Genomic DNA, 12,443 nt, shown 5'->3' with positions numbered 1-12,443 from the left:
AGAAAAATTGGTCCAGTCTATATTTCGAAGAAAATTCTACCGCCTGAAGACTGTTTCAATGGACGGTAGAATGTATGATCGCTCATCAGTTTTTTTTTTGATCGTATGAATGAACAGGAAAGAGTCCACAGAAGTAGGTTCCGAAAAACCCTAGTACCGCATATTGAAATTTGTTTAAGGATTCCAATTTTCAGAGTAAAATAGCAATCCATTTCAGTAAAGATTGATTTTTTAAGTTACGTGCCAAATAATTAGGGCAAAAAATGTAAGGTTCAAACATTTTTTAATTACTTTTCCCCGGAACAAGCAACTTGTACCGCATATATCTACTTTATCGATTTAAAACGTGCGACGAGAACATTCTGTTGCTATCAAAATGTAGCCGAGAAATATTTGAGTGCAAAAAAGAATTGTGAACGTGGCGCAATAAAATTGATAGACAACTTATTGTCGTCACGTTCAATTTCCTACCCTCGCTCACCATTTTTAATTAATAACTAATTTCGAGAGTGTTTCCACAAGAAACTTTGTTATGAAAATAAAGTTCACTTTATATTTCTGTGTTATATATATGTATTTTGCGAACGATATATTAACAACACGGTTTGGGCTTGATGGAATTTGAATTAAAACAGCTTTGTGGTCTAATCATGAAAATATTTAATTCAAATATTATGAATTAACTTTACCCGTATTTATGTGCACATATACACATATCATGCTCTAGGACAAATATTTAGCATAAAATAACAGTGAGCTCTGCACAAACATAATTTTATTTTTGTTGACACAATGGGCTTTAGCCATTCAAAAACACTGGAATTTTAATTTCGAATATTAACAAAGGATGTCGAACGCTGTCGTGTTTTCAGTTTGCATGCATAGCAAAAGTGGAATTGAAATTCAATTTAAACTGACCGATTCGTTAAATAAATCAAACAGTTTCATCATCAGTTTTGTTTACCAACGAAAAGCTATGTACGATGATGCTAGTATTTAATAACATTCGATTTGTTCGATTTTGTACAAAACAGATTTTTCTGCTATTTAAAGAGCCAAAATGATACTCTTTATAATACAAATTAATCATCATTGAAAGCTATACGATCGTGTGAGTTCAAGCTCAAAGGGTGGTTTCCTTGAATTCTGCGTAAAAATCGAGTCTATTTGTCATTGTATTAATTTATAGGAAAGTTAATGAAAAATAGAAACTAATGAAAATCTCAAAATGATTCAGACAGACAGAGTTTCAATACTAGGGTTATATGATATCCATGTAGAAACACGGTAACGAGTAATTTCGCGCCGCGCGAGATTGCACATATTATAGTGGAATTTCGCGCCCATACATTTTTCATTGGCTAACTTGATTTAGAGAATTTTTACGAGTACCTGGCGATAAATTGGCGGTAGATTCAGTTGAGTATCAGGCACATAAATTTAGGAGATGCGAATTTTATTCTAACACCCTAGAGTTTTACATCAGGGATACCGGTATCCTTAGAAAGTGTGGATTTTCCTTTTACAAAACGTTAGGATACCGGTATCCCAACTGAGATACACGTATTTTGTATCAAGGATACCGGTATACCGACATAGAAAGTGTGGATTTTCCTTTTACAAAACGTTAGGATACCGGTACCCAACTGAGATACACGTATTTTGTATCAACGATACAGGTATCCCGACATAGAAAGTGTGGATTTTCCTTGTACAAAACGTTAGGATACCGGTATCCCAACTGAGATACACGTATTTTGTATCAAGGATACCGGTATCTCGACATAGCAAGTGTGAATTTTCCTTTTACAAAACGTTAGGATACCGGTATCCCAACTGAGATACACGTATTTTGTATCAAGGATACCGGTATACCGACATAGAAAGTGTGGATTTTCCTTTTACAAAACGTTAGGATACCGGTATCCCAACTGAGATACACGTATTATGTGGATTTTCCTTTTACAAAACGTTAGTATACCGGTATCCCAACCGAGATACACATATTTTGCATCAAGGATACCGGTATCCTTACTCAGAAAAAGTGGATTTTCCTTTTACAAAATGTTAGGATGCCTGCATCGCAACTGAGACGTTGCGAGATTCCTACCAGCAAGAAATTCCTTATGGGCGCGAAATTACACTAATAAAGTAGGAATTTCGCGTGGCGCGAGATTCCTACTTTAATAGTGTAATTTCGCGCCCATATGGCGCGAAATTACTACTAGCCAGAAACACACTCCCGTAATTGGTTAGCTATAATGAAATCGTCTGAATCAGGCATCCCCAATAACGTTATTATTACCCGAAATGATTTCTGTTACTCGAATAACGTTATTCGGAAAACGAAATCAATTCGGTTAATCGAATAACGTTATTCAGGAACCGAATTGAATTCGGTTATTCGAATAACGTTATTCAAAATCACGAACTAATGTCGGTTAATTTATCACTGACTGAAAAAATACAAACTCAAACTCACAGACACAATTAATCGATCTCTGTGTGTCGGGGGTCCATTTTTGTATGGAAAAATTCAAGTTTGGGACACTCTACGGTACGTTGTTCCTTTTTAGTCTCTAATCGATAGTGTACAAGGGTGCCATCCCATTCGTTACTCGAGTAACAGAAATCATTTCGGTTATAACGTTATTGATGCCTGGTCTGAATCACTTTTGCATTGAAAAGTATACAATTCAAGCGTTGTTTGTAGCTAAAGTTGGCATGCGAAGAAGTGTTTAAAATACCTACAGTCGCCAGCAAAAGAACCAGCAGTTGGCAGGGTCGCACTAACTACCAAAAGCTCCTTACAGAAAATCGGGGACAGGCCTGTTAAATTCTAAAAAGTCCCTTTTTTGATATAAAAATGTAAAAGGCCCTTTGGGATTTACCCGAAATCCCAGCATAGCCAGTACTGTGTGCGGCACTGACAGATGATAATTTTTTTTTAATTTTCTTTGATGAAACTGTTAGCGATTGGTTTTAACTTTTGTATAGGATCTACTGCGGATGTGCAATACTCTCTTCCGTAAACTTATCAACCCAATTCGTCTTGAAGACTTTGTGACAGCTGTAAACAAAAAAAAATTCCAACTGACTGCATAAATATTGACGCAAGATCATGTAGAGAAAATGGAATTGAAAATCATTTTCGCTAATTTGAAATTTTCTGTCCACCAGCCTGAGCCAATTATCTAATCAAAATAAAAAATAAAAGAAATGTTACCGCATGAACGAGCACATTCACAGTGTGGTATATTCCGTATATGAAGTTTCCCGTTAAAAATAGATTTTTAAATCAATTCAAAATGTTTCCATGCATTTTATACAGTCTATATATGCACTCCTTTGACGTTAGTTCCGCTTTCCGTGATATATATTTTTTTCGATGCCTAGTCTATAAGCGATAATTCAGTGGAATTAACAGTCGAAAATCGCTGATTCATCATCAATCGGAGATGAATATTTTATTTACAAACATAATCCTTTGAGGTTGGATTCGATTTTAAGATCCCTTTCATTTAATTCAATTTCAATTAATTTTCCCCACCAATTCACCTCCACGTTCGTTTGCGAACTCCAGTTTCGAAAGCACTATAAGTAGTAACGATAAATATTAATTGATACTAATATCCCCAATCACTATATACCTGCCTCTCAAAATTTAATTTTGGATCGTAAATATTGCAGTTAAATTCCGAATGTATAACCGATAATCCGATTCCCAATTTTAAATGTTTTTAGCCATTTTCCAATGATACTTTATTACTATGTATCAGCATTATGGAAATTATAGCGTTGTGATTGAAATTCTATTTCTGGCTGAACGTGTAGTTTTACATTGAAGTGGAAAAATTACCAGAAATATTCCTGCGCACTGAAAATCTCATCAAATGATTGATACCTTGTACGGACGCTGGTCCACAGTATAACTGGTTTTAAAGTATATCGTATGAAAACGTCATCACTGGCATAATTGCTAATATTTCTAAATCACAGAGCCACTCACGAATGTTGACAAATTTCCCAAAAATGGCTGCTAATTCAATTCTGTCTGTCTGTGAATTGGTCATCGGTGCGTGACTCTTCAATTTATTAGCTATGTAGTTATAAGCAACAATTACTTGTCATATTGAGATCTAAATTAAATTTAAATTCAGGTTTAAATTATTGCTCATAACTCAACGAGTTTTATGCTCATCGACATTTTACCCAAATTTTAAAATGTAGCAATTTCAAATGCCTTAATGTTTAACGCTTCAATCTAATATGCTATCGTGTTAACTCGCTACAGAGTATAAAGTTTAACTTCAGAAAATAATAGAATATTGAGAGTGGTTGGTGTGATTATAAAAGCTTTACACCTTCTGCACAATCATACGGGAAACGCGATTAATGTAGCACTAATGCGTTCGTTATACGTTATTATATAAAATGTTGTACGGTGTGTGCTATGTGTGGTACTCCAGAACAAAGTTACTTACGTTGGTTCAATAAATCGCACATTTCGTTATTAATACCTACAAAGTTAGTTTTCATTTACTGGAGTTCGGTACTCTGTGACAGACATACATTAGTTGGTGTTATCTGAGTTCTTTTTTCTCGACTTGTGAAAATGTCTCTCTTGTCAGTCAGAACTACAAAGCAAGTTCAGTCATGCAGATTTTATGTGCACGAAATAGTAACTGTCTGTTGTAAATGTAATGTTCACTGCTCAGAATATCATATGTATCATGAATGTACTCGTAAAATTGAATCAACGCAACAGTAAAAAAAAATTAAATTTATTAGACGAGCAGAAAACAGAATTAGCGAAATGTCGTTTGGTGAATCTTAATTAACTTTGACGAAACATTTTCTTTTATTCACAAAATACGTATAAAGGTTTTAGGGTAAAAACCGGTGAACGCTGACTTATATTTCAAATGAATCCAAGCTGTTGGTCTGTAAATATTTTGCTTGAACAATTCGTGTATTAAATTTGCAACTTAATTAAAAAAATTGACGGATTCATTCATGGAAATGGATAAGCTCAGGCCTTATTGTAGCCTCAAGGCTCTGTCAGTTTATCGAAGAGTTAAGACTATCAACTGCTTGTTATATTCTGACAACCAGCTATCTACCCACGGGTTTTCAAGATACTGCTACGTTCAAAAATTTAAATATACATACTGAGATCACCCAAATTTCCTTTCCAAAAACGGTCCCTACACTCAACTACAACACGTCGGAAAATATAATTTCCAAAAAAAATCCACCTTAACCATCTTATGGCGAAAGAATTCGAAATAAAATCTACACCAAATGCAAATTCAATTGGGCCAGATTTGCATAGCTAATCGTAAATAATCTCTTTTGAAATCCCTGTGGGAAATTAACTTTTTGTTTTGTTTTTGCTTTCGCATTTCCACTTCGCATCATTAGTTATATAACATTATATACAGAGTTTTGTGTTGGAAAAATGTTCTTGTATGGAAATATGTATATGTATATAAGTGCAGTAGTGGATGTTGCGATTATATCCATGATTTGATAGGAAAATAATATTAAAAAAATGAAAATTAATAACCAACTTCACCAAGTGTAATGGTACCCACTTGTACAATTTTATCTTGAAAGGAGTGAGTGAGTACATTACCCAAATCATTTGCTATGTACGGTTCACTGAAACGGTTATTTTAAATCGTAAAACGGATGTGCGCTATTATGAAAAAAGTTTTGACCAAACTATCGATCAAATTTGATTTAAAGTTGATTGAGCAGACTGACGTCAACCTTGTTACTGGTAGATATTTAATCTAAATTATGTTGGCTAATAGTGCAATAAAGTGAAATAATAATCGATCCACAAGGGCGAAACCAGTAATTTATGGTCTAGCCTCAAACCCTCCATGACATGACTTGGCTTGTGTTAATGGTTGACAATGCACTTATTTCACATTTTCATTTTTCTATAAGCTTTGTTAACTGTACTGTGTACTCACAAGGAATTGGTAAAAAAAACGTGACTAAGCAAAACAACCGCATCCACCTTGTTTCCAAAATTCGGAGACCTAAAATCGGACAGTGTTCTCTTGCAAATTTCTGCATGTTAGAAGTGTATGAACACAGTGTAATGAAATTTACAAGCGAACACTGTCCGATTTTGAACCTTCTTATTTTGTAAACAGGATGTATGTATATGAGTAGCTCCAGGGTTAGTTGCGTTACAAATTTCGGCATTTATGAGGAATAAAGTGACTTGTGTTGGCTATGTTTTTCGGTAACAAATCAGTCTTTTAATTTTCTAATACTCAGGAGACCCAGTGCTTTCATGCCAACAAGAATTGGAATTTTTAGCCTGCGAAGTGTGATTTGTATGATCGAAGAAGTCGGCGGTTGGTTGCGTTACACGTTTGTGACTTTTTCGAAATATTCTCACCAAATTTAAATTGATATCTGTTATCTAACTGATATCTAACTGTTTATTTTCCTTGAAAGCTATGGTCAAGACGCGCAGTTTAAGCCCAATATCAGATTGGTAGCCCAAAATTTGTGTGAGATATGTCTATAAAAGTGATATTTTTCGGTGGTCATTAATAGCCAGAATTTTTTTTTTTTCGAAATTGGTGGTTGTTGCCTCACAGAAAATGTTGCTTTGGCTCAAAACCGTTTAAAAAAATGGTGACAAAAACCTGATCGAGCCAAAGTTATTTTTCTCGTGAAGTAATATAATGTAGCTTTCGAATGACACCGATTCAATTTTTATATGAAAAAATGTAATTTTGGCAATGTTTGGATCGAGGTCATTTCACCATACTTCGAAGCAGAATGAACCAAAAATTTTCTAAAAATTTAATTTCGTGTCATTTGGTGTAATTGTGGCATTATAGCGTTCGTTTCTACAGGGAAACAAGTTTACAGAAATAATTTGAGATTTATTGAGAATATCTCGGAATGTCGAATACAAACAAACACTTTTTGGTCATATCTCCCCGAGACGTTATGCCAATGACCTCATATTGGTGTCAAACTACGCGTCTTGTCAATAGCTTTCAGCATCGGTTTTCATTTGGTGAAAATATTTCGAAAATTCACAAATTAAGTGGAATTAGCCATATGTGTTTGCTAGAGAGCTGCATTACGACATAGGCCTAAACTTTACTCAAATAAAGTTTTTACGTGCTTATCGTTCTGCAGTTTATTCGTTCCACATTGTTTTATATACTTACAACAGAAGAAGCTTAGACATATTTGCAGGATGAAAAATCAACCAGAGTTATAACCAGAATCCTCGTGTGTAGGAAAGCGTACGCATATCGTTTATAAATAAAAAAAAAATGATGATTCATACATTAACCTGTCCTTACCGCTATTCATCTGTTATCGATAATGACGACAAAAATAATGACAAAATAATGATATTGTCCTTTATAATAGTAAAATGCATGTTAAAAAAATTGAAGTACAAGATTCGAAATCGACAGATTAAAAATACTTTGATCTCGATGGAATTAATAGACCCGATAACAATACTGGTCATATGCTTGCCGTCTGAGGTTAACGTTAAGGCGAGTTAGCAAAATTTTTGTTGTCGTGCACTGTCAATACCCGTAGCTACATACGCACTCTATCTATATATACACCGTTGATATAATAGAATGTGTTGATTTATGGAGAAAACTGAAAATGTTGCCATGAGAATTTTCATATTTACCCTTGATTATAACGATAAAATTTATTCACCTCTCATTTTGAGAATCGCATGCACGATAGATTTAGTTTTGACGTGACTTTAAAAAAAACCAACACCATCCCATATGGTTGAGCCAGTATGGTTCGTCAGCTGCGCGAAAACTGAAGAAGATTCAGTGAGTGTTCGTAAACATCTGATAACATGATGGAGAAGTTGACTGTAAACAATTTATCCTCGCATCTGTTCAAGTATAATGCATTATTGGTAGGAACTGTTTTTCTTATGTGGCTGTACAAACAGCATGCAAACAGAAAAAAGCATAGTGAAATTGATGAGTTGCTATTTATGAAACGTACAGACTGTTGTAAGCGAGAGAACAATTGTGACAATGAGCATTGCTATAACTATGTATTCCAACGAATGAAATCTTTGATTGATGGTGCTCAATATTCCGTATATGTTTGCATGAACATATTTACAAGCGCAAGCCTGGGGGAAGTGGTGTTACGTGCACATCAACGAGGAGTGTTGGTGAAAATTATCGCAAACTATAGTACAGAGTATGCGTCAGGAAGTCAAATTACAATGCTACATATCAACGGTAAGTTTCTATTGATGCGTTTAGCTATTGAAAAAAAAAATCTGAGACTTCCGCTTCAGGTATTCCCGTTAAACAGCCAAAGACACACGGTCATATGCACCACAAATTCTGTCTCATAGACACCGACAAATCGACGAAAAAAATTGTAGTTCCGGGAGCGCTAAGAATTCCAAGTAATGGTGTCGTAATGACTGGTTCTATGAATTGGACTTTTCAAGTAAGAATACTTAAGACACTGAGCAGATGGTAACAAATAACTCGTTTGTGTCTCACACAGGCAATGGATCAAAATTGGGAGAACCTTCGGATCACTTCAGATAAATTCTTTGTCGAGAAATTTCACAACGAATTCAACGCAATTTGGAACAATGCTAATGTTGATGATTTTCGAAGACAAAGTGGATCTAAGGGTGGAATTAATCAGCAGCGGAATTAACAAATTAATTAAGACGATTGATCATAGATCGCAAATATGATACAATTTGACTGATCTGAAGTTTGACAAATAAACAATTTTGTAATTTCTTTTTATCGTTTCACTCTATTTGATGTGCGAGGTGAACAGTTGGAGAAAGATCATCATTTGGCACTGATCAGAAAATCACTGAAATATAGTTAAAGTGTTCTAAAGGATTTTAATTCTTACAATGAGTGAAGACTTTCTGAAAAAAAACTCCGATGAATCCTTGTGTCCATTTATACACTCGATTTTACGATTGTATGTCGCTCTCTTCATTCTTTCAATTGATAAAAATTTGCAAGTAGAACAACATTGTGTGATGATGTATAAGGATTCTTTACGAATATTATTAAAAAAAATCCATAGAGTGAACTCCGACTACATGTTTACAAAACTCTCCATCTCAAACATAAATCAAATCACCTGGAAGCAGATAAAATTAGAAATACAAATAAATCTCAACGGTAACATTTTGATAACCATGGTCTGCAGATAGCTGCTCTTCAGATATTTGCCAAAATAGAAAATATTATTGTATTTAACTAGGACATTCTGCGAACTACGAACACGAACAGCCTCAAGGCTACTGGCAGGCATTTGTATGATATAATAAAGCTATTTCAGATTTCAGTTCCTCGAAAGAAATTAGGATTTGAAATAAGTTACGAGTCGAATTTAGAAAATTATATTGGAAGAAATCGGAAACAAAATATTTGCTTAAGCAAGTTAAACTTATATTGAATAATGTGAAGCTGACGGAAGGAGCATAATGAGAGTTATCCAGCTCTCATCCAAGCCAAAATATTTAGCTTTTTACATGCTACATGCATCGAAAACCGTTTCAAACACCACTTTCGTGGCGTCGGGTAATTTGCACACGGTGCTAAAACAACGCATTTTTCAACTACGTAAAAGATGAATTTTTCAACTACGTAAAAGATGAAGTCGCACACAATTTTTCAATACCAAAATTTTGTAAAAGGAGTGATTAAGTCGATGACATGGTTAACAATCATTTGCCGCAATAAACTTGTGTGTGCGAGTTCACCTTTTATGTAGTTTAAAAGTGTGTTCTTTTGGCACCGTGTGTCAGATTCCCCGATACCACTTTCGTAGCCCTTAGCATGTACACACGTCGAGATAAAAATGAAAAGTCTCGTTATTGATTGTTTATTGACCTCGGCTTTGCCAAAAATTATTTATTAATAACTTGTCATGTTTTTATGGAAAATACTATTAATTTGTTGATTTCAAATCTTGTACTTCAATATTACCCAGAGCTGTCATTATATTTCTTGTCATTATCGATAACAGATGAATAGCCGTATGTGACAGGTTATAAACCAAAATGAGCTAGCCTGTCCTATTACAGTGAAATGCTCTGTGGAAACTATATTCAGCGCTCTATATTTTTTGTGAGCCAACTTCACAGTCATGACATTTTATGGATACTTTACCCGAATGAAGTTATGTCTATCGAAAATAGTGCAGCGCATAGAATGAAGTACTGAAATAAGTCGCCGCGCCTCTACATGCTTACCGAGGTTTATATTATTTTTTTTGTTTATTTTAGAGCAGCTCTCAGCTCGATAAATAAATGATTCGGGGAGAAATTCGAAGGAATATTTGGACTCCTCAAAAATGGTTACTGTCTGGTATTAGACAAGGGTAAAAAATAAAAATTGATTTTGATGTCGTTTGTTGTCAAAGACGTAGTTAGACAGGAGTGACTTGTTTTAAACATTAAAAACAATAATATGAAATCATTATGATTCCTTGCATTCAGTTTATATCTACGGGCGGTATGTAGGTCAGAGGTCAGAGGTCAGATATTGGTTTTCTTTGTAGCTAAGTAAATAGCAATTTAATTCCTTCAGTTGAATTCCAACAGCGATTTGGGAACTTTTCTATCGTAAATTTCACAAACTATTTTCAATTAAATTTTCTTTTATGTTCCGGGAACAATGCTTCTCTCTTTCATTTTGAAAATTCAAAAACAAGAAAGATTTCTGACTATCTGAGCACATAATACATTGTGATATTAAATTTGCGAATCGATTAGTCTATTTTAGTTGATGCTGATGAGAAACGAAAATTCTCAAAATTTTACATAGAATTATTCTCGGTTTTCACATTTTATTACTGTATTCCTTTGAAGCGTTGGCTCAATTTTGATTTTGAGTTATAAAATGTGAAAATTCTGCAATGTAGCCAATTTGAATCCACCAGATTTCTTTGTCAATATTATTGAACTCATGTTGGGATCGACATCAATTGATTACAAAACGTTACATTATATGCGACTGACTGCAGTGAATTGAAGAGAAATAGGTCATGATTTAAGCGTTAACTGCAATCAGTATATGGATGGATATAAGTGGATCAAAAGTCTCAAAAAAATATAAAAAGCTGCATTATAGTGTAACCACATAGGTTGTTCACTTGCTGGATGGTTGGAAACAGTACATAATATTTTATAAAACGAGTAATGGTTCTATTTTTTCTATTAATTCTGGCTTAGGCATAAAACTTTTAAGCACAAAATGTAAAACGCTTTAAACCTCGACATGTAAGCTCAAAGTTGTAATTGACTTTCCTTGGGTGTGTTAGTTGTCCAACCACCCGAATAAACTTTACCTAATATGCTATGGGAAAATTTTACAATTTCCGAATTTCAACCGAATGCAAAACAAACATTCTGTGCTGAAAATATTGACGTAAAATGTTTTGTTGTTGGATCTGGAAACACGTCACTGATACCGAATATCCCTTCATATAATTTGAAAATTAAATTCATGAAACCCGCAATAATAAAGTCGTCCGAACAGCAAAGGCAACAGTACCGAATTTCCTTTTGTACATAACAATATCTACTGTACCCTTTAATAGTCCGTTGTATATTAACATGTGATTAGTTTCAGTATAACGTCAAATGATGCTGTGGTCTTTTTGAAATTAATGGAAATTTCGCCCATAAATATATCATGTTTCCCGTAATTTGCATTGAATGAGTATACCTCTGATAATATCGTGCACATTCGCATAGTCGTAACCTTTTGTAGTGGAATTTTATCTTGCTCTGATCATGCCATCATTATACACAATTTCATTAACAAAAAAGAAGAAGAAAAATTAACGAACATATTTGTCGTAAGTAAAACTGTTGGATGAAAACTCTTCTACCTGATTAGTCGCATATAATTTGTTGTTTATAAGACAAAGGTCAGTACTTACTTCTATCGTTATTGTCGACAACAGATTACTTAAGCTGTTCCTTAAAGTATACAGCAGATTCGTTGTAACAGACATTTTAATTAACCTTTGGTAGCTTAATTTCATTAAAAATTAATAGCAAACACCACGTCGTCGTCCGCATACGAGGCCAAAATCCAACGATATTAAATGAAAATAAATTTGTGGAAAAACTATCAATTTTCCCTCGAGTGACTTTTGTATTTGCGATTCACAAATGACTCATTTCATTTAATCATGACTGAAGGATCACTTACCATACTTTTTCTACTCGACTAATAAAATATTTAAACGCAGGAATGTAAGCGACACAAACTTTGGTTTGAACTAGAGCCGCATAACTTTTACATCCAGAATTTGTTTCATACATTTCTATTGTAGAATTTACATCGGCATCTTCATATTTTACGTTGAATTGTACACTGTGTTTCTGCATAAAACAAATAGAAATACTT

At 34.2% G+C, this 12,443-nt stretch overlaps 2 protein-coding genes across 2 annotated transcripts in view; both read left to right on the top strand.

The window, feature by feature from the left end:
- LOC119080939 (Down syndrome cell adhesion molecule-like protein Dscam2) overlaps positions 1-12,443 on the top strand; it is an 83,536-nt gene that overhangs the window by 47,561 nt on the left and 23,532 nt on the right. The gene's annotated exons all lie outside the window — the stretch shown is intronic.
- Positions 7,867-8,801, top strand: LOC119080941 (mitochondrial cardiolipin hydrolase-like). The gene is made up of 3 exons (XM_037189568.1): positions 7,867-8,276; positions 8,336-8,493; positions 8,554-8,801. The coding sequence occupies exons 1-3, from the start codon at positions 7,877-7,879 to the stop codon at positions 8,710-8,712; spliced, it is 717 nt and encodes a 238-aa protein (XP_037045463.1). The 5' UTR covers positions 7,867-7,876; the 3' UTR covers positions 8,713-8,801.

This window comes from Bradysia coprophila, unplaced genomic scaffold (assembly GCF_014529535.1).
Source record: "Bradysia coprophila strain Holo2 unplaced genomic scaffold, BU_Bcop_v1 contig_350, whole genome shotgun sequence".
Taxonomy (NCBI): domain Eukaryota; kingdom Metazoa; phylum Arthropoda; class Insecta; order Diptera; family Sciaridae; genus Bradysia; species Bradysia coprophila.
Note: the sequence above shows the minus strand (reverse complement) of the source record. Positions and strands in the feature narration are given on the sequence as shown.

What these genes read in the sequence shown, in the direction of transcription:
- LOC119080941 (XM_037189568.1), top strand. Translation starts at nt 7,877, where the DNA reads ATGATGGAGAAGTTGACTGTAAACAATTTATCCTCGCATCTGTTCAAG. An exon ending in TACAATGCTACATATCAACG is followed by an intron (nt 8,277 to 8,335) that starts GTAAGTTTCTAT and finishes CTTCCGCTTCAG; the next exon opens with GTATTCCCGTTAAACAGCCA. An exon ending in CTATGAATTGGACTTTTCAA is followed by an intron (nt 8,494 to 8,553) that starts GTAAGAATACTT and finishes TGTCTCACACAG; the next exon opens with GCAATGGATCAAAATTGGGA.